General features: G+C 33.8%; 1 protein-coding gene across 2 annotated transcripts in view; it reads right to left on the reverse strand.

Moving 5' to 3' along the window:
- Nucleotides 1-19,252, reverse strand: part of jim (zinc finger protein jim) — a 43,845-nt gene extending 24,593 nt beyond the window's left edge. For both annotated transcript variants that reach the window (XM_013316802.1, XM_013316801.1), the window contains exon 1: nt 18,725-19,252. In XM_013316802.1, coding sequence (XP_013172256.1) covers nt 18,725-18,809 — 85 coding nt within the window. In that variant the 5' untranslated portion in view covers nt 18,810-19,252. The remainder of the gene's footprint in view (nt 1-18,724) is intronic.
- Between the last annotated feature and the right edge of the window lie 5,004 nt (nt 19,253-24,256).

The raw sequence follows: 24,256 nt of genomic DNA on the forward strand, positions 1-24,256 counted from the left end.
AGAAGGAAAGATGCAAAAAGGAAGGCAAAAGTCCCCGAGAAAGTGTGTTACGAGGTAAGGATCCCGGCCACGGCGATCCTAATAAAACGATGCTGCGTAAGGTCGCCGGCACACGGCAACTTTTTATGGAAACTTTTTTCTCTATTTAAACGGCAAAGGGGAGAAAGAAATGTTTCTCGGACATTGTTCACTGTGTCAAACTTTTCTTACTTTGATTCTACTTATCGATACTTTGAATGTTGATTTTCTTTTAGTTTTTTCAAATGTCGTACTTATTACTAAATATTAATAAATAAGGCATAGATTAATAAAAGGATTATAAATAAATGTTTAGTCAAAAGTGAAGTCAAAACGTTTGATTTATATTCTTTGTATTTATGACAAACATATTTTGATTAATACTTCGTAAATTAATATTTTTAGAATCATTTCCAACATATCATATTTGTTAAACTTTAGAAACAGACATAAATGAATAATAGAGACAGGATAGGTGATATTGAAACGGCTGATTCACTCACGTAAGTCCGGTGGCGGCACCGACTAGTTTCAAGGTCATAGAGGTCCCTTCATCAGAGTGATTTAACCTTTTTTATACAATTGTATAATAATGTTTCAATAATTCAAGAGATAGGAACTTTTGTTACAGATGTTTCGTTAGTGTAAACTCAGATTAAAAACATAACTAGACTTTTAAATATCATTCCTGAAGCGTGAAGATCTATTAAATATGAATAATTCAAGATCACAAGCGCAATAAGCAAAACCGTGAGTACAAAATGAAATATAAAAATATATCTTCATTTCTGCATCTCGTTATTGTAAAAAAAACAGTGTTAGTTAATTACAATGGAATATTTTTAACTGCTAATTATATTCGTTAACGTTATTTTACGTTATTTAGCTGGTTATTCCCATCACTGACCTAACATTATGTAAACAGTTTTTTGTAGCACAACATAACACTGGCACTCGGCGTGTTTTGCAAAATAATGTCATAAAATCAATATAATTTTAATGTATTAGCAAAAAGTTAAATAAAACCTAATAAAAATTGCTATTTTTGCTACCAGCCTTCTCTATCGTAAAAAATACTACTAAAATTTCGTTCATATTTATATTATAAATCATTCCTGATTTGGTTGTTTGTTTATTTGCATTTTGAAACAACTGATTTAAAAGATTCTTTCACTGTTGGAATGCTAAACTATCCCCGGATGACATCATCATCATCAGCTCACTATACGTCCCCACTAAGAGGCTGGGAGTCTACCCTAAGTTAGGGGTGATTAGGCTATAGTCAACCACGCTGGCCAAGTGCGGGTTGACTTCACACATATATTTAAATTTTCTTCTCAGGTTGCATGACGATGTTTTCCTTCACCGTAAGAACGTCGGATAAATGTTCATATGTTAATCGAATAACACATTGGTACATGACGGGATTAGGACCCAGGACCTGCAGATTACAAATCATGTCAGGGGTTAAGAGCCACCGACGCTAGGATGTCGGGTGTCATAGACTATATTTTTTACAAGATGTTATGATGAATGATGATGTTAGAGAGAAACTGAATTGTAGGTCAATGAACTTTTAAATAAATAACATATGAAATAACATAGTGTTGCCAGTAAATAAAATAAATCTTGAATTACTATAGCAGTAACAAGACAGGTAATTAATCAAAAAATGAAAGTACAATTAAAAACTGTATCATTAGTTTTGTATTTTTATTTAAATTTAACGCATTCATGTTTTGTTTGAACAAAGAATAGTCAAGTGGAGTTTTTTTTTTACCAACTAAATATAAATATCTATACTAATATTATAAAGAGGAAATATTTGTATTTTTGTATGTTACGTATAAAATTCTTGCCATTAGCAAGTTACCTACATTATCATTGAGAGACACGAGTTTCGTTTATAATAAGATTTTTTATTCCGCCGGACAAAGTCGCGGGCAAAAGCTACTATCCTATAACATTTACATACTAATTATTTTGAAATAATCCTAAACCAAATTAACCATTTAACTGTCGCATACAAAGTTTAATAGTATCTAAGTATATTAATACTAAAGCTACACTAAGGTCTCCCTTGGTGACTTTACGTCTCTGAGTATTGCAGATACTGATTCCGTAGATACTGAGTCCGTATTACTAATGTGGTGAACATGCCTGTAGTCAATCAACTATGACTAACATGGTCTACAAATTCGTCTAGAATTTATTGCTAGATAATTGATTGAGTTATTTTCAAATTACACTTGCTCTGACCACTTGTTATGATTAACAGAGCGATAATAGACAGGTGAAAGGTGCAGAGAAAGGTGTGCAGTTTTTGTCTATGCACAAGTTGTGTTGAATTTTTGACTTCTGTCCTTGTAAGTGCACTTTCTACACTTCCTCTTCATAAATGTTTGAATGAATGGATGGTTGTTTGTATTAAGGTATCTCCAGAATGGTTGCATGGATCTTGCTGTAATTTGGCATAGATGTAGAACATACCCTGGAAGAACACATCGGCTACTTATTAAGTTTTTTTATATTTTTTTATAAATCCGATATTTTTGATTAAGAACTTTTTAGTATTGTAATAATATGTTATGCCTTTGTCTTTACAGACGATTAGTTACTTAAATGTTACAATAATTATTCGTTTGCATTGCATCGCCGGGAGCTACACTTTAGCAAACTGGAATATCTCCACAGTATTGACTTATGATCGGACAAAGCCCTAAAACAAGCATTATCGCGCGACCCACACTAGTGCAGCCGCGTAAACACTAGGGGGGTGGCCGCCGCCCGATTCGGCGTTTTTATATTTTTGCACACTCAAAAAAAAAGACGCGGCAGACAAAGATGGACTGATGACGAGATCCGCGCCGGTGTGCGGCGGAACAATGGGGCGCAAGCGGGACGGAACCACTTCTGTCACGAGCGTCGCTAAATAAAAATGTGCAAAGAGTTTTCTTTTTTAGATGTGATGCTTTTTTACGTTAGTCTGCGTTCGCAATTAGTGATGTGCGGATGCCACGATGCGATCTATGGAAATGCGCGGAGTCCGTCGGGATTCCTTCGAGCTTTGCTTGCTGGAACTATATGTACTTCCTAAGACTTAGCTTGTATCGCGGAAGCCCTTCCAATATGTACCAAGGTCGCAAGCACTTTGGCAGACATAAAAGCTGCTAAAACGAGACTAGTTACCAGACCAGTACAGGTTGCTAGTACCTTTCAATAATTTGCTTCTCACTTCAGCGACAATTCCTTGCAGAACTTGTTATTAAGATTTAAGAGTATAAAAACCTTGAAGACAACCAGTTATGTTTTATTCTCCTTTAGGAAGCAGATTAAGCAGCAACAGAAAGAGTAAAAAAGTGATTTAATAAATTAAACTCTAGTAATATTATTTGTTAACTATCAATGAGTCAAATAAGCGCATTTTCTCTGAATTCTGCCGGCGAACCTTCTCGATAAAGTTCCACTCAACCAAACAAATCAGCATAACAATAAGAGCGCATATTGCGTAAGCCGTTCAGGTGCATTCTCCTAATCAAAGGCACGTAAAGTCGGGGGAGCGCGCTTCGAGCAAATTTTAATGCCAAAGGAAAAAACAGTGACAGCCCAATGCAGCGCGCGCACGTGTGCGTCCACACACACAGACACACCGCTCGTGTCGGTGCATGCTTTACGCGCGGAAAAAAGTGCTGCGTTATTGATTTTTCTGTACAGCCAGTGGGGGGTTAGGGGGCGCCAGGGGGGCGCGCCCGCGGCCTGAAAAAGCGTCTGCTGAAAAAACCGAGACGAAAAAGCACCCCTCCCTTTTTAATTGGTAACGTAGTGTCAATAGGGCTAATCCCGGGACCGTAATAGCCCGCTTTTGTCTTTCGAATGCATTTTTCAGTGTTGCCAGGCGACAGCTTTGAATAGTCGTCGAGCCTTACTTTTTGTAGAAGGCTCGCGCTGCCTCGAGGTGGCCCCTTACGACAATACCTGTCGGGGTAAGCCGCACCTTTTGTTAGTTTTGTAATTTCATTAATAAACTGTATTAAGGGTTTGAAAATGCTAGAATCACTCGAGGTAGTCTACAGTTTCAGCTTGAATGGTTATTTAGTGTAATGGAAAGGTGCTAGGGTTTAAATGTTGGGTACAGTTTATTGTTAGTTGCAATTAAAACCCGGCGAGGGAGTTTAACGATTATGTTTTGTATACGTCATAGTTGCATTGTGTGCGAATAAATTCGCGCTTTTTCCCGCTCATCTTAATTGAAGAGGGCGTCCTATTGAGTCGCAGACGCAATTATAAGCGGAAGTGCGTGCGTGACGTCACATCCGCGCGGTCAATTGAGCCACTTGCGACGGTCGCCGCGCGCCGCGCCGCCCCGACAGCCGGCCGAGGTCAGGGTTTCGCGACTCGGATCATCGCCCATTCAAATTATTTCTCCTACAATGGACCTCACCGGATCTGTATCCTGTTCATATTCTAAGTTTTAAATAGAAGTGGAACAAAAAAAAATTAAGCGTGCTATTAGTATTAAATCGTTTTTTTTCTTTTTGAATTGTCTATGGTAAGATAAGAGTAATTTTCAATGGCAACACTGTGTTAGTACTAAAAGCTGGTTTAAATAACTTATATGCAATTTACATGTAAATGTAAATCTTTAAACAATGACACATGTTCTAGCCATTTGATAGAGATTATTTTAAATCTGAGCAAATGTGCTTTAATCCAGTAATTTGAAGATACTCGTAATTAGCTTTGTGAGAGCGTGTCGAGAGAAAGTGTTGCAATTGTACAAATATACATTTCTTTAAGTTAGACAAGGTACAATTGTTTAACTTGATTTTCAGTTTTAAGTAATTTTTATGATATGGGCAAAGCAAGCGGGCAGCGCGAACATCAACGCCCATAAACATTGGCAACACTGTATGCGTTGCCGGCCTGTTATAGGTCTTAAAAGGCCTTAAAATAATCTTACTAATATAAATGCGAATGTTTGGATGTATCCAGAACGACTGAACGGATAGATGTAGAGCATAGACTGGAAGAACACATAGACTAATAGTTAAGTTTTTTTCCTTCCGCGCGGACGGAGTCGCGGGCTACAGCGTACACATTTCATATTTGTAAGGGACTTTATAATAAACATTGTATTAGGGAGTATTCCGATGTACTGTGCAATTAAATATTAAGCATTAATGCTAAAGAAGCTATAATCAAAATTTAAATACATTCTGTTGATTACAAATTCGATATCTCTCGAATCGATTTCGATGATGCCATCATCGATGCTAAAATATCGGTATACATTTGAAAATCGTTAAATGGTACGATTATTTCTGTTCAATAATTAAAAATCAAGATAACAGGTATCCAGCTTACGGTTTTGATTGTTACCGTGGGTTTCTGAAACCAAAATTGTTGTAAAACATATCGTCATCCCTGTCATCTTTGACAAAACAGAGATGGCAATCTTACTAATATTATAAATGCGAATATTCAAATGGATGGATGGATGTTTGTTTGAAGATATCTCCAGAACGGCTCAACGGATCTCGATGAAATTTGTCATATATATAGAACATAGTCTGGTAGAACTCAGATGTTACTAATAACGTTTTTTTATTATTCTGTGCCGAAGGAGCCGCGGGCGACAGCTATGTTTTAAACGGAGATTTCTTTCTCAGAAACCCACAGTTGTTGGATTACGGATAATATAAACGGTTTATTTAATGAAATTGTCGCATCAAAAGATAAAGTTGTAATTGATGTCAATAAACAATCTTTAGCAACTGAATTCTGTTCGTTGCGAATTTAATAAACATGTTTTACTGAATCGAAAAGGGCAATGACTTATTACGAGCGGTTTGTATCAAAATTAATCGATCATTGTTTATAATTTGTTTTTATCTTTCTTTAAGATGTAATCTTACTTATATTACAAATACGAATATTAAGATGGATGTATGTTTGTTTGAAGTTATCTCTGGAACGACTGAACGGATCTCAATGAAATTTGGCATACATGTAGCTCATAGTCTGGAAGATCACATCACACAGATCACATAGGCTACTAATTACGATTTTTTAATTCCGCGCGGACGGATCCGCGGGCGTCACCTAGTGTTTATATGATTAATACAAAATCATCACCATTATCAGCTCACTATATGTACCTACGTCCCCACTGAGGTGGTCAGGGCCTACTCTCAGTTAGGGGTGACTAGGCCATAATCAATGCTGGCCCAATGCGGGTTGACTTCACACATATTTTTGAATTTCTTTGCATTTATCTATATACTACATAATAAGTAGTTGCATAATACACTGCAAATTAAATATTTGCAGATTAGAAATATCAGACGATCGTTTATAAATGACTGACAGATGTTATTTTTAATATGAAAAAGACATACAGATCTTTGATGATATTGACAGATTTTAAATGTAATTATTTTTTCTGTAGTATTATAAAGGTGCAGTATTTTTTTAAAAATTAATATGATGTAGATAAGATAGCAAGGAGTAAATATTTTAGCCGTAGTGAACGAATGCAAATGGGTGCAGTGAACGCGAGGCCGGCATTGACCGTGCCCCGTGCGTTACGCAATTGCTACTTGACATCAATAAGCAGACGGACAGACAGACAAGTGCTCGGCACAAGTTCAATGCATCCACTTACATGTGCGACATTTTTTTTATATGGCGCGAAGTCTGCAGATGTTGTACGACTCAAAATCATAGAGTTAGGGTACGGTTATGTTCCGAAATGACTACTAAAATATTAAATGCATGATTTTGGATGTATATATGGATGGATGGATGTTTGTTAGATTGTATCTCCAGAATGGAGAATGGATTTCGTTGAAATTTGGCACAGACATAGAAAATAATTTCTAAGACTAGGGCAACCTTCTTAAGTTTTTTTTCATACAGCGCAGATGAAATCGCGGGCGACATCTAGTTAATTATAATTTTTAATAACTCAGAATTAGTATGTAAATTACTTATTTAGTAAATAATCTTTATCATGATAGTCTTTGTCACTTTTCTTTTAGTCATAAAAGACAACTTTAGCATCTTTTCTTAGTTCCATGTTCGCGGTAAGAAAAGGGGAGTGCTCAAGAAAGAAAAGGTCATGAAAAACGGTCGTCTGGGCGAGCCTTTGTTTGTGGATAAAGGACAAACTGTGGCGACAAGTTTGGCGGCCGCGTTTTAAAAGGATTAATTCTAACAGATTAGTAAAAGAAATTTGTATCTATACATATAAATAAATTTGGAGTGTCTGTATGTAATATCGAGAAAAAAATCATATTTCGTACACATCGTATTTGTCTTACTAATAACAAAAAAAGCAATTTTTTAATTTTTTTTTCTGTCCGTATGTTTGTCCTCAAGGCAGCGTTTGTTACGGGTTTCGGAACGACTGAACCGATTTTGACAGAACTTTTTTTATTAATTCTACGCAGACGAAGTCGCATGTGATCACAAGTGTATGAATAAATATAGTCGTAAATTGAATAAGTAATTCTTAAAATGTTAATAATTATTTTTTGTATAAAATTGTTATTTTATTAATTATTTAATTACTTGTTATTTACTTATTTATTTACGAACTGTTTACATATTTTTGTTTACATAATTTAAATTACGTATTACTTTTTTAAAGACTTTAGTGTCTGAAGTACGCAATAAGTTAAGGCCTTGTACGCATTCTCGTTTTTGTAGCAACAAGCTTATTAAGGCTTTAAAGGAAGTAAAATAAGATTATTTACATAAATTAATACTTAACACATAAGTACTACAACTTTTCAACTTAAAATTAGTGCTTTGAAAAAACAATTTCAGCGTCTTACTGACAATGCAAATTTAACTCATTCAGTTTGTCACTAGATGGCGTTGTTTTTAATTAAATAATTTTTAATTTAATGAAACTATATTTCCACAAATATACTTAGAAATAAGTCTTATTTACTTGGAATAGAGTTTTAAAAGGCTTGCACGATCGTGTTATAGTCAATAGTCATAAATAAGTCGTCTAGTACATGCTATAAAGCTGCCGATATCAAATCACAAAACTTCGGGAGCGCTGTATCGAATAGAACTTGAAGACTAAAGGTGGAGCCCAACTATAAGCGATTTTGATAGCATTATTGTATAATATTTTATACAAAAAATACTCCGAATCGTACACAGCCGTGGACTTCTGTTAGCAAAACTGAAATATATTTATCTTACTTTTTTTTTTCAATGAATATGTGGGAGTGGGACGAAAATATCCTATGTTTTGTTTAAGCATCGGAAAAATCTTAGCTTAGTTTTTATCAAATAATAAATAATTATATTAATTATTAAAAAAAAATAAGATAAATTCTTGCATTTATTCCGCTAGCGTGTATCACGCTTGCAGTGTGACCGTACCCTCGCGTGCTCCGATCTTCACGCGACGTGCCGTGCCGCACATAAACTGAATTCTACACAAAAATACACCGTCTTGTCTACGTTTTATGACTTATTTGTTTTGCTATGTTTTATATCGTCGCGTAGATTTTACATTACGGTAGTTGATTCTAGTATGAATATAAAACTACATAGATTTTAAACCGAAATAGGGTATCTTGCCTGCCCTGTATCACGACTGCCCTGAGACAAGCCGAAGATAGGACGGCGTGGAGGCAACTGGTCGACACGGCCGTTGAAGCGTACCAGGACAAGCACGACCTTCAGTAATGAAGAATACGAAGAAGAAGAAGGGTATCTTAAGTAATTTGTGTGAATAACTATGATAAGTTAATAATTCTAACTGTTATGATATTGGAACCTTGCACGGATTAAGTAAATATTTGGTACTATTTGCTTGCTTAGTGTCTAATGTTTTAATGGTTGGTTTCTGATACCAAATCTCTGTATAAAACATATCGTCATCCCTGTCATTAACTTAAACAGGGTTTTTTTGTTTCAGAAACCCACAGTAACTCCTGTAACTTTGGCTATAAAATTACTATCACTCTGTTCGTGTCATCATCAGCTATATGTCCCCACCGAAGGCTCGGAGCCTACCCTAAGTTAAGGGTGACTAGGCCATATTCAACCACGCTGTAAAAGTACAGGTTGGTTGACTTCACACATATCTTTGAATTCCTTCTCAGATATGTACAGGTTGCATCACGATGTTTTCCTTCACTGAAGGAACGTCAGATAATTGTGCATATGTAAATCGGAAATCGAAAAACACATTGGTACAAGGCGGGATTCGAACCCAGGACCTGCAGATTACAAGTCAAGTGCTGAAACCATTAAGCCAGCGACGCTCTGTTCCTGTATAAACAATTAATAACATCGACCAATAAACCATAAAAATACCATCAAAAAACTAAACACAATGATCTATTAGTTCAGAATAAGTCAAGTCGAATTATCTTTGTCAGTTCAACAAGGCGGAAAGAATCTGCCCCGACATATGTTACTAACCAGCTCAATAGTGAATAGACACCCTCCTAGAAATAGTTACCCTCTGTTTGTTATTACAATGTCACAATATTGTTAACGCGAATTAGTCGCGTTATCTAAATATAATTAATGGGAAAGGAATTGTTTTGAATGTCAAATATATGTCGAGACTATCTGTCGTCCGCGAGTCCGTTTGCGTGGAACTAAAAAAAATAGTAGCCTATGTGTTCCAGACTATGTTCTATATCTATGCCTAATTTCTGCAAGATCTATGTAGCCGTTTTGAAGATACTTTCTAACAAACATTCGTCTATCCATACATCCGAACATTAGCATTTATAATATTAGTAAAATTTATTATAGAGTAGTTCAAAAATCGTGTTGTGATAATCATTTCTTTTTAACTATTGAAGGATTAACAAAGATTAATCCCTCCTTATGATTATCAACTAAACTTATGTAAGCTAAGTTCTCAAGTTTATTTCCCAAAAAGACATAACTTGAACTTTCTTTAAGGTCTCTTTAAAGTAATATAACATAAAAACTTTCAAATAATTAAGAATATGAACGATACAATTTATTACGGTCAATAGATACGAGATATTTTGAAATGATATCTTTAATCAAATCGTTGTACAAAGCATGCTATTGTTCTGTTATAATTTTAAAATCACGTTTTCCTAAATTTAGAGTTCCGATGACTTTATTATAATGAACTAGCTGTCGCACGCGATTCCGTCCGCGCGTAATTAAAAAAAACATAATTATAAACCTATGTGTTCTTCCAAACTATGTTCTACATCTATGCCAAGTTTCAGCGAGATCTATTCTTCCATTTATGTGGGAAAAAGAAAAGGGCTTTTTAGGGTTTTCCCGGCAATTATTGGAATTTTTCTCACCTGTTAAACCTTCCCTTGACCTCCACGAACATTTCAAGACCAAGATAAGATAAATCCGTTCAGTCGTTCTCGAGTTTTAGCGAGACTAACACACAGCAATTGGTTTTTGTATATATAGATATAAGATTAACCTACCTGTCACGATTAATATTTCAATATTGATTATTAAATTGAACTTCAAAGCATATTTTTGAAAAGCCGACAAACAATTTGACATTAGACTTTATTAACCAACAATTTGTGATATGATTATGTCCAGTTAAGTTTAGGTTTAGCACTAAAAGGTACGAATAAATTAGTTTACTGTGAGTTTCCGAGACCGAAAAGAGAAAAATATTGTTACCGTTGTTTTTTCAAAAATAATGACAGATTTTGGTTTCAGAAACCGAGGGTTATGTTAAAAGTATTAATGTTACGGTAAGAAAGTTAAATATAATAGTTTTTTTTATGTAATACTTCTAATAAATGCAACAAACTAGGAAAAAAAATTGCCTAAGTTTTTTTATTATTAAAAAATCACCCTTTGTAAAAATAGTAATGCCTTTATCAAATCGCAATGATGTCCCCATCTGTAATAAATAAAGAGGGTTACACATCGGCTTGGAATAATAATATTGGTGTGTATTGACCCGAGTTGGGGCCACTCGCTCAAGTTCAAGGGCGGGGGTGAAACGAACCCTTACGCAACCCGCGTACACAGGTGGATGGGACTTACGCGTCTAAAAACATTACCAACGAAGTTTACTGTTTACTTTTTATTTGTCTTGGTGTCTTAATTTTTTTTATTTCAGTAGTTTGATCTTTTGTCCAGATTGAGTGCTTAAAAAATTGAAACTGTTTTTTAATCTATATATATAAAAGAAAATCGTGTTAGTTACTTTTTTCGAATTCATGCCTCTTTAATTAACTTACTAATATTATAAATGCGAACGTTTAGAAGGATGTGATGTGGATGGATGGGTGTTTGAAGATATCTCTAGAACGGCTGAACGGATCTCACATAGTCTGATAGAACACATAGGTCACACTAATTAAGTTTTTTTACATATCCACGCGGACGGAGTCGCGGGCGACAGCTAGTTTGAAATAAATATAAAGTTAACAAATGCCCTCTTGCCCTCATCAAAATCCCTGAAGATAATCAGACCTAATTGAAATTTGCGAAAAAAGGTAAGTTCTATCATTTATAAAACAATTATGAATCGATTACTGGCTGAAAAGTATATAAACTTTTTTTTTAATGGCAACAAAAGTGTGTCGTAAAGTCGGCACTCCTTATCACATTCTAAGCACGTTTTATCAGGCACGCGAGGGCGCACGTTCCGCGTCGTGTGTTTGTAAACATAACGCGCCCGTTATCCTCTCCCCAACTTCCCTGATACCAGCCTTAAAGGACATAGAGGATAAGTACAAGCAATAGTATACTTTACACGATTGTATTATGATATATTTTTGATCTAATTTTATAACTCGTATAATTACTAAGCTCCTTTGATATTTCTATTTTCAGTTCACGAACCCTTGAGGAAGTTTGCATTCGCTTTTTGATTTACATATCTGTTATGATTTTTGAGTGCATAATATTTGTTTATAAAAGATGACGACAATCTACATAACACGCACAAAAGCTGTCAACTGTAAGAAAGGTGAGTTAGAAAGAAAATCATTTGAAAACTGGTCGAGTTTTATTTTCATCTTTACTTCAGTTAGTATGTGTAATTGTAAAGACGTGTTGTTAAACAGTAAGCGTGTTGCCTGAGGCTCATTATCGTATTTCCGTTGCCACTAATCAGCTGTTTGTAAACTCTGTCGATGTGGTGCGACACGTGACTTGCGTCTCAATCGCCGAGTCATTCACTAACATACGAGGGCCTAACACGAATATCTGTGACAAACCATCGTATCGTCATCGACAAAATTTGTATGAGCGCCACTATCGGGAGAAAAGTATGCCAAAAATCTAATACTAATTTTGACATAAATGACGATGACGATAAGAAGGCGATTGTCACAAATTCGTGCTAGGCTCACTGCAATTCTATTACCGACTTAACTCTAATTAAGGAACAGTATATCCGAGAATGTTATATTTTTCTTCAATTAATAAACTCTCAACTTTATTTAGTATACCGACTCTAGGTCTTTGGACCACTAGGGACTCCAGTCTACACTCTTGATACAAGTGACGCAAATAATACACCATAGCAACAACTATTATAGTCAGACATAAGTTATTTGGTATAAAAGAACCACAAAATTGCATTTAAATTAGCACAAAAAGCGCAATTACACGATGCTACCGTTATAAAGTTTTTGTCGCCGGCCGTCGCGTCTGACCGCGGACACTTGAGCGAACACTTTGTATGATCTAATCTACGATGAGGTGGGGCGCCACTGACAGCGGAGCGGTGTGAATTAATTTTTATTTATTTAAACGACCTATTTTAAATATTACTTCTTACTAATATTATAAATGCGAATGTTTAGATGGATGGATCTCAAGAACGTCTGAACGGAGTTGGATGAAATTTTGCATACATATAGAACAAAGTCTGTGAACACTTAGGCTATTAATTATATCTTTTTTAATTCCACGCGGACGGAATCGCGGGCGTCAACTAGTATAATTATAAATCGAATTAATTTGTTGTTATTATAAACGAACAGTTATGTATTTAATTTGTAAAGACAAATATCAGACATATATTATAACAAAAACATCGTTTATGAATACACATAATTATTTTTATATTTAGAACTAAAATGAGAAGATTTAACGATATTGTATTTTATCGTATTTTATACACTATTGTATGCAGTATTTTTCTTGATCAAGAAATCATAAATTATTTAAATAAAAATGTTAATTACGACCCATATCATTGAGAAGTCCTTTAAAAGTCCTTACCAAATGTAGACAACGATATAGCGAATTTTACACACAAACTTTAGTATGCATAATAATTTTGTGTTAGGATCTACGCCTTTTCTACCTGTGAGATATATTTAATGCATATCTAGATGTAAAAGTATTAAGATTTTTTTAATCTTGAATAACATTGGTAGCAAGTCTTGTTGCGAACCAAACTTTCAACTCGCACCAATGAAAAACAATAAACATATTTTGTTTCTGCGTTGAGGCTCTGGAACGTCAAATTCAAAGACAGTCGGTGCGTTCCGTCACTTCCCACCCTTTTCTTATAGAGAAAGGATGGAAAGGGGAAGTATTTTGGACGGAGGAGTGGACTCATGGGTAGGAAAAATATACCCTTTCTGTACGATCCCTTCTCCAGTGTTTAAAGCCATCGAATTTGCAATTAAGGATCTGTGGACAGTGGTCGCTTCGCTATTTCGGCGAATTTAAGTGACCGCCTGCTTCTTTGCCAAGTTGTAACGAAGTGTATTTACGATATAACACTTTGAGTGCTATATAAAAAAATTAATTGGTAAAAATATTTTGTTTGTTACGGGATGTTTATACCAGGGCGACAGAGCCTAACAGAAGTAAGACGTGACAATATCATCACCTGATTACCGAGGCAGCGTGAAGCGGAACATTGCTTCACTGACTCTTGATCGCTGACAAATTACCGCTTACCTATAAGGGCTAATCGGATTGGTGTACAGTCGGTAACAAAAGTGTTAATAAGAATTTACGATTTTTTTTAAATTTTTAAGTAGTTTATATTTTTAGCTTAATATTATAAATGCATTACTGAGGTTATATTTGTAAGTATATGTTTTTTAATTGTCTAAGACACAAGCTAGATTAGAATAGCTTCTTATAATAAATTACCTAAAAATAGCTTAAATCATAATAAAAAATTTAATAGCATGAATTCAAATCTTACATTTATTATAATAAATTATTTGGAACAAAGCAAATATAAAAAAAGATGACAAAGTATTGCTTTAAAAATGTAAATGTGTAGTTTTTCAAAATTAAACGATTATTACATTGAATTGAACCTTTAAAACAACGCTAAAGAAACATTTTTAATAATTAAATCTGTTATGTTTCAGCTTAGTTTTTACACAATCTATAAATAGTAGCAAATGTGTATTTTATTCCCGATATAGTTTGCTAGCCGGTTCTTCATATACATGTTTTTCTAAAGCCTTCTGAAGCCTCGTTACCTCCATATTATGCGACTTGTAGACTTGTCTAGCGTGTATCACAGTACTTATAGTATTATATGAAAATAACGTTCCTTTTTAAACAATTTTAGAAAAAGAAGAAAAACAATTCCAAGACTGATAAGGGGTAGGCAGTACGGATTCGTATTTAACATAATTCTGTCTTCAAACACTTTTTTTGTTACTTTACATACAATGAGGTACTTAAATACAATCCCTTAATTTTAAATGATAATAATTTTTAAAAATTGTTCGTTATTTCTTAGTCATTCAAAAATGTCTTATCTTTTGTTTTCTTCTTTAGTTCCTTTAGATATTTCAGTATTTAAGCATAGACAGCTGTCACTTTCCCCTTACTTTGTTAACAAGATGGTACAGATATGCACAAAAGTGTCAGCGTCACGTCTAGCGTGGCTCGACCTTGACCTTTGGTGCGGGAGATGCAACGCATTTGCATATAAACGCAAGCCCACGCCGATGCGATTATCGCGAACTGGTTTCTATAGACTACGCCGGATCGCGACTGGTTCCGACGACGTATGGACGCGTTCGAAAGTCCTTTTGTTACAATGTTTCTTTTTTTAAACTGACCATTTTGTAATTTGGAAGTATTTAGTGACCAGTTGCATTACTTAATATGGTTTCTTACAAGAATTCATTTTTTGGGGCCAGCAAATGGAGTATTTAGTTTAGAATTAATACTCCTGATTTTTTTTATAATTATTCTGAAGCAGATGCTTCATTGTTCATATTTGTCAAATATTTCTTTATTTCATAGATGACTAATCCCATATAATGCTTGAATTTTGATATGACTCGGCAACTCTTTAACAATTTCAATAGTTAACTTTAACTCTTCATTCTTTAGTAAGTTATAACCCAACTTAAACTTTTTTCTGATGCTAATACAAAAGTCATTAAAGTTAGTATTAATATTCGAATATTAAGCGATGACAAAAAACGTATGAATTAAATCCGTAGTTAATCGTAAATAAGCTTATAGTTTTGAAAATACATTTAATATAATAAAAGTCCTGTATAATATTAATTTTATACGTGTCGTGCGCGAGTGTACTCGTTTCGCGGTAAAGGGCGATTGGTGTTTGGTGGTCAATAAAAATATTTATAATGTATTTGTTAATAATTATACATCGTTTTATGTTTCGCTCGTGTTATAGAGTTTTTGTTAGTCCGAACGCACTAACAAAATAATATTGATAAGTCAATTTGTTGAAAAATACCTCAGTGTATTTTTCACATACTAGTTGCGACCGTAACTCCGTATTGTCAGAAATTAAGACTTTCCATTTGATGCGGTCCTGGTACATTCTTTCGTTACTTATCTTACTAATATTATAAACACAAAAGCTTTGATGGATGGATGTTTGTTACATCGTGATGAAATTTAGCATAGATGTAGAACATAATCTTGAAGAACACGTAGACTTACTTATTCAGTTTTTTTTACGCGCTGACGGTGTCGCGGGTGACAGTTAATACATAAATCTACACGTAATACACTAGTTGAGGGCATAATATTTTAAAATAGTAATAAAGAATTGCTTGTTTATGCTTTTTAAAGTAAATGTTTTAACCATTTAGGAAGATAAAGTTTAGTATGATCTTTATTTAGACATTATTAGTTAGAAATTTAGCGCGAATTGCGCGTTTTTGTTACTAAGTCAAGTGTCAGAATGATTAGTGAGGGGACGTAAACGTTGACAATTTAGTAAGGCTAGTGTTGTGCCAGTACATCGGACAGTGTTGGTTTTTTTTCCTAACAGATCTTAAAGTCTGGAATTAAAGTATATGAAATAAATTATTTCAAATTAATTGTTTTGATTCTGTCATATATCTAATTTATTGGTATATAATCTACTAAACTAGTGCGTACAATCCTTCGATCACTTAGCTACTATCAAGTGGGTTTGTGGTCAAGCACTGGTTTATTCAATTAAAAAAAACAGTTGAACACGACTTCAATAAAAAGCTTAAGGGTCTTTTCGTGAACCATAATCTTAACACAAGTATCACCTTTATTAAAATGATTAAAATAATTTTTAAAGTAATTCTTAAATATAGTAATAAAAATTGTTTTTGACGAGCGCGCTTGAATATATTTTTTGTGCTTAAAAGTTAATTTGTGATAAATTGCTACATACATCTTGTATCTTTAAATGAGCAATTCTTGTATATACATAATTGGAATCTCGGAATCGGCTCCAACGATTTTCATAAAATTTAGTATATAGGGGGTTTCGGGGACGATAAATCGATCTAGCTAGGAATCATTTCTAGAAAATGTCATTTTATTCGTGTTTTATCAATAATCAACTTAAACATAAACTTAACTTTTTCTATCGGTATTATGGAAAAATATTATTCATATTTCATCATTTTATTAGTAATTCGTACTTAAATATAATTTCCAAAAAACACAATTCGAAAAAAAAAAATACCGAGCAAAGCTTGGTCATCCAGGTACTTATATTTATGAGAACAAGATTTCTAGTGAATATAGATTGAATTTATAAATAAATTTAACATAAATAATTGGAAAATATATTCATAGTTATAAATAATTACTAAACAAACATAATAAAAGCTTTCAATAAAAATCAATTGATTTGTTATGAGATTTATAATTTGTCACTCTAATAAATATATTTAAATTATTGTATTTTATTTTATAATAAAAATATTTTTTTATTTCATCATCAGCCCACTATCGAGAGGCTCGGAGCCTATCCTAAGTTAAGATGATTAGGCCATAGTCAACCACGCTGGCCAAGTGCGGGTTTGACTTCACACATATCTTTAAATTTCTTCTCAGATATGCAGCATCACGATGTTTTCCTTCACCGTAAGAACGTCGGGTAAATGTACATATGTAAGTCAGAAATCTAAAAACACATTGGTACATGGCGGGATTCGAACCCATGACTGCAGATTACAAGTCAAGTGCTTGACCACTGAGCCACCGACGTTCTATAAAAAATATTTTTATTTAATTCTGTTTAATTATGTGACGTAAGCTGCCTTGAAGTTGGTTTCTGATAGCAGAAACTCTGTATAAAACATATCATCCTTGTCATTATCTTTGACATAATAGAGATAATAATATGTTCGAAACAGAGATATAGTTCTCAGAAACCATCGGTTAATACCTAATTGAAAAAATAAAATAGATTTAAAAATCCTTAGTAATTAGTTATCGTAAAAAAGACGTGTTAAGTTTTGTTAAAAGTTAAACTTAGCGTTATTAAGCTTAACTAATTTTCATTACAATATCCTGAACTTTTAGTTTAATCTTCTTCAAATTAACTTAATTGTTTTCCTTAATTTATCCTTTCTTAACTTATAAGATATGTTCGTTTTATTTAACGAATTGTTAAATTGTACGCAATTGCGTGAAATTTTCTTACAGACGACTTAAAGTTGCTCTCAATTCTTTAAAATACGCATACGAACGAATTATAATATATTCAATGATACGTTATTTACTAATAAATAGCCTTTATTAGTCAAAAGGTTTTATTTTTTAAATTTGCTTTTGTTCAATAAAAAGCGCGCCATGTCGTTTATTAATAATTAATAAAGAAACTTTGATAAATTCATTATCAATTATTCTTTTAATTATTCTCACTTGAATACGTTTACTTTATTTAATAATTTTAATTTAGATTCAAATTGGAAATCGTAAATTGAAATATCCGCAAACGCCGACGGCGCGGTGCATTCGTTTTTAACCGCTAAAAATTCTTTTGCAATTTTGACCTTTAAATGTCTTGATTTTTTAATTTAATTTTGTTTGTTTAAAGTTTTTCCCATTGTTTCAATTATTTTTTTTGTATAATTCTAATAATAATTAATTCAATTAATAAAATAAAAAAAATTATAATGCCAATTAAAATTGTCGTCTATGAAGGGTTTTTTAAACAATATTGGAGTTTTGTATTTTTAAAAAAATATTCTTCACTCAAATCTGAGCCCGCCAATTGTTACTTAATTTGTGTTTAAAATTATAATAATTATATTATTTTTGTTAACATAATTTATTATTAAATTGCTTTTTATTTCATAAAATTTAACAAGATTAAAAAATCTCTCTTATTAAATTTAGAATAGCTTCATTTTGTTAAGTAAAAAAACCGGTTATTTTTAAACGCTAATTAATGATTATTTCTGATTAAATATACAATAATATTATATGTACATAGTAAATATATTGTACTGACCTGTGTGACAATAATCTTCTAGATAGTGCCTCGCCGCGCGCTGCACTATCGAGTAGTAAAGGCTGACAGAAGATGCAAGCGCCATCCTTACTTCTCTTCTTTATTCCTCTTAAATTTTAATGTCCCAAGTCCGTCAGTGTTTGTACGCCTCTAGAGTTGGTTATGGTTTCAATCAAAACAAATCAACGAGAACATATAATTAAACAACTGGTTTAGTTTGTGACGAAATTATAACAATGAAAAAATAATTAAAATCATATGATGTGTATAAAACTGAATAGAATAATGCTATTTTGAACTGCGTTTAGTTGCGGTTTTAAAGAAAATTTTGCCGAACGGAATTTATTTTATTTGACGAAATACCACGGTGTTTTTGCATTTTTTTATTGTTTTTTTTGTTGTTGTATAGTCCAAAGTCACAATTTGTCGTACACTAGGTGCCGCATCTTTACCGCCGTCCAAAACTCTACGCGAAATCAAACACGTAAGTCAAAATAATATAAACTTGTGGAGGCAAGCGGCCCACGCCGCGTCTACAACGACACTGGCGCTCAACGGACGTTTTTTTGCTTCCCCTTCTAGCGGGAGGACTGAAACGTACGGACGGATAAAACCTAACGTTTTCATGTTATAAATTCATTTTTTTAACAATTTTTTTATTGAAATATTTTCTATTTTCCAATTGTAATTTTATTTGAGAAATTTTCTTATTCTATTAAGAATATATTCTTATTGAAAAATTACTTCAAGAATCTTAAAAAATACAGTTTTTATAAAACATAATAATAATATTAAAAAATATAATGTGTGTTTAATTCTCTTAAATGGTTAATTAATAGGCAAGTTAATAATTAAATAATAGTTTTTTTTTGATTCTTATTAGATTCTAATTGGTGAAACAGTTTAGGAAATGGCGACGGAGAGGAAAGGCGGGAAAATAAGTTTCCCGCCAAACAGCCCCGAGACATGCGTACGGAAAGTGATGTTGATGTTTGCTTTTTTTTTACGCTTAGGGACCGTATTTAATGACTGCCAGTATTACACATTGATCTTTTTTTTTACAATTCTTACGAAACAAAAGACAATCGTATTTAATTACTGTGGCTGTAGGTTTTTATTGAATAAAAATTTTTAATTTTTGTAATTAATGAAAAAAAAAATTGTTAAATCGAACGTATCATAGAAAGATAATTATTATGCAAATATAGTACATATTGTTTAAATTAATAAGTAAAATGTACTTATTTCGATGTTGTATTGAAGAGCTTTCCCAATTAATTTGTTATATATTGAACAGAGTGATATTGTACAGGCTTATCGGTCGTCCGGACGTAATCATTGGCGGTGTCGCAATTATGATGAAACCCTTTAAAAACGATTCGCGTAAAATGATGGAAAAAAAAAAATGAGAAAAATGTTCATCAACGCGACACGACTCTCCCCCCGGTCCCCTTCCCCTTGCGCCCCGGGCGGCGGGGGGTGCGAGTGGGACGGAGCTATACATGTACAAGCTTGTCTGTCGTTGCATCTCGCGCCACCGAGCTTCATACGAAAACTACCCGCGCTGCGCACCTTTGTTTCCGAACCGAAACGGCGTCTGCCCCTCACAATACAAGCAATTATACACCTAATGCTGTATTCTTAGAGTTCAAATTTGTCGATCGATCGAAGGGTATGTTCCGTGTTTCCGAGCCCTGCTGAAGTTTCGGAGTCTTGCAACTGTGGGCAGAAATATACATCACACGCTAAGTTTAGCCTGCGTAGCGACGCGATGCACTCACCCACACGTACGCAGCTTCCTTGTGATTTGTGTATGTGTGCGTGGGTACCATACTGTGTGCTTACAAAAGTTCGTATTGAAGTTTTCGGTAGACTTTCTTTGTGTCGGTGATTTTTTTCGCGGTATTGTATATGTGTGCGCGGGTCAGTCGGATTTTTTTCAAGTTTTTCTGTACGCACACAAGTATATTTTGTTTGTACGAGGTGTTGCAATGGTGTGGGTGGGAAGTTCTTTGTGCCCAGGGATTGTAAAAAATGTCGTATTGGATTCGAGCTGCGCTAATGAATGATAGATAGAGATTGGTACTTGCATCATCTAAAATCTGATGTGGGATTTTGTTCGATGGTTTTTATACGCTTTTCTCTCTTTGCTGTACGTACGAATCGCATGAAAGGCGATACGTGATTTGCATATGCATTAGTGCAGAATTATGCTCAACGCCCGCAATTGTAAACTATTTTTATAAAAGAATACATCACCGCGTTTGTTTTTTGGATGACCTAGATTTCTTAACAAACATTTGTATCAAATGTTATTTTAATAATATTTTTCATTTTGATTAATTTAACAGTGGTAGAGCCCGCTTTAACATCTTCGCACGAATCGGCCCGGCTCGCCCGGTGAAATACCACGACCACACAGAAGACAGGCGTGAAGTGGAAGCAATTCCGCGTTTTGTCTGATGAGTGTGTGTCCCGGAGGCCTAATTTAGTCCTCTTTCCCTTCCCACCCTTTTTCTTATAAGGGAAGGATGGGAAGCGGAAGTGGACTTTCCGGATGAGAGGATGCATGGGGAGGGATAATATTTTATTTCTGTGCATCCTCTCCTCCGTCGATTAAAGTAACGCATATGCAATTGCGTATCTCTATGGGCAACGGTCACTTCGCTATTTCAGCGATTTTAGGTGGCCGCTCGGTCGTTTGCCACCATGTGTTATAAAAAAAAAAAATATGTCACAAATATTACGCTCAAAAAACATAACGAAATTAAAATACGACGTGTGTATTTTGGTGGATAGAAATAGAATTTTCATTGGAACAAGTTTATTACGTTTAAACAAGACTATTTTTCCTCGATAAATACATTAAGTTATTAAGCTTGTTACAAGAAAAAAAACCTACATAAAACTACTTCCTGACAACTCTCACCTTTTAGCTAAAAACGTAATAATGTATGCATTATGTAAAGTTGCCGCAAAACAAATCCGGAGATACCGCGAGCTCTACAATTTGGTAGAATGTTACTTTTCACTTTTACTGACCAGATTAAGATGACCTATGAAACAAGTTCATATACACAAGATAACCTAACTTTATTGAATCTTAGTCTATACTTGAATTATAATTTTCTAATAAGAATAAAGTATATTAACTTTAATAATAAGCAATCTGCTGATACATAGACTGATTATTGTTAAGAAAACGAGAATAATTTGAACTTAAAAGATGGAAGAGGTTTTCAATTTGGATATACTTTTTGTAAATAATTTCTGAAGTCAAACACAAGTCTATCCTATAGGGTTTCTATAGTAGTGGATACGTTATAAGTTATCGTCAGCTCCCTAAATGCCCCCACGGTGGGTCTTGAAGCCTACCTAAAGTTAGGGGTGATTAGGCCATAATCAACCACACTGGACAGTGCGGGTTGACATCACACATATCTTTGAATTTTTTTGCAGTTATGTTATATTTAGCTGTCGCCTGCGACTCCGTATTCACGATATTTTAAAAAAAAAACTTACTAAATAGCCTCTATGTTCTTCTATGTTCTACATCTATGCCAAATTTCACAATGATCCATCCATCCATCTAAACATTCGCATCTATAATATTAGTAGCATAAAAGTTTATTTTTGAAATTGGCAGAAAACAGCAAAAGCCTTTGCCTCCGAGACAAATTTATAATATTTTTATATTCATAAATGACAGTTCACAGTTATCTGGTCAGTTTTGACTTGTGTGCGTTTAAGAAAAGCCACTCAAATTAATGATATGCATTAGATCGCGTTATTAATCTTCCAAATACTACGTTATTAGTGAGAGGGGGATAAAAAATATCTGTAGAGAAAAAAAATAAAGGAAAAGAGGTCAATAACTGGACCGAGAGCACGGTAGTCGGTAGTCGTAGTTTAGTTGAGTGTGCACAGGGAACGGTAATTCTGGAACAACCGTTACAAAATATTAGATTTTTTTCTACATAGTTAAACTATATTTTTTATATGGTTCGGACAATATTGTTAATAAGTGACCTTTATATAAAAAAAATGTTTTTTTATTTAATCAAATGAGAAGGCAACTATATTCATGTAATATAGGTGATATACCAGCATAGCCGATAGGAAGAGTAGATTGGACACTGGACAGACTGAATCAGTGTGATTAAACATTAAGGTATTAGAAAAAAGCACAGTAAAATATTATTGGGAAAGTAAATATAGTAAGTGGCATAATAAATGTATAAAAATGTGTTATCAGTCTACTTTAAGATAAAAAAAAATATATGCATTATTTTAATTTCTCTATGTCCACTATGTCTGCCTTGTGTACACGGCGCACTCCGCGTATGTAAACACTTTGAGATCAAGACGTGGACAATACGTTGTTATTGGCTAAGTATGGACCTTCCATGTTTAAACTGTTATTTAAATAATAGAGACGCGAAAGAATGGAATAGTTAATTGGAAGACTATACTAGAGATAGACCGAGAAATGCTGGACTAAGCCAAGATTCATAAAGGCCTCTACAGCCCTTTATGAATCTACAACTAGAAGATGTTCGAATTATAAATAAGTTAAGACAAGTCTTATGGTATTGCGACACGGAAAAAAATTAAATTGTAATAAATTCAATCACATTATTATTATTACATATTTTAATGATTTAGGGAGAATAATAAGCTAGTAAAGTGAGCATAAATAACATATTATTATTAGGTAATCTATTTTAAACAATGAATCAATAGTGTTTATAGTTGAATTAAATTTCAAATTCAACTAGAAATTACCATGTACTATCCTGTCTATAATAATCCAAGGTGAGATCAAAAGAAAATATGTATATTAATCCATATTATTCTTTCGTTAAGTATTGAGTGTAAAGATGTAATTACGTCGTCAGCGGCTTCCAAAAGACTCAGCAAATGACTCTTAGCTCAATTAGCTGAGCACAACTCGGCTCAGCTATGCACAGCTCAGTCCTCCAACTCATCGTTGATTTGCAAACTCATTTGCATCGTACGACATTACATCCCTATGTTAACTATTGGTACATTTTGGGTTTGGAAAATAGAACTGACGAAGGTTTTTAAGTGATTTACGTCCGAGTCCAATAATCTATACGCTTATAAATATTAAAAGTGTGTTAAGTTAGAGTGTCTGTATGTAATATCAAGAAAAAATAATATTTCGTACACATGACGTATTTGATAATAACGAAAAACCAATTTTTATCTTCGTGTCTGTTTGTATATCTGTCGTGTTCGTTTGTTTCGCGTAATATCCGGTACGGCTGGACCGATTGACAAAACTTTGAAGTAATAGCGGACATATTTTTTTAAGTACACGCAATGTATACATGTCAAGCTGTCTTACTAATATTGCGAATGTTTGGATAGATGGATGGATGGATGGACGTTTGAAAGTATCTTCAGAACGGCTACATGAATCTCGTTAAAATTTGGTATAGATAAAGAATATAGTCTGCAAAAACACATAGGCTACTCATTAAGTTTTTTTTTAACTGTGCGCGGATG

Source organism: Papilio xuthus, unplaced genomic scaffold, assembly GCF_000836235.2.
Source record: "Papilio xuthus unplaced genomic scaffold, Pxut_1.1 DF826945.1, whole genome shotgun sequence".
NCBI classification, from domain to species: Eukaryota; Metazoa; Arthropoda; class Insecta; order Lepidoptera; family Papilionidae; genus Papilio; species Papilio xuthus.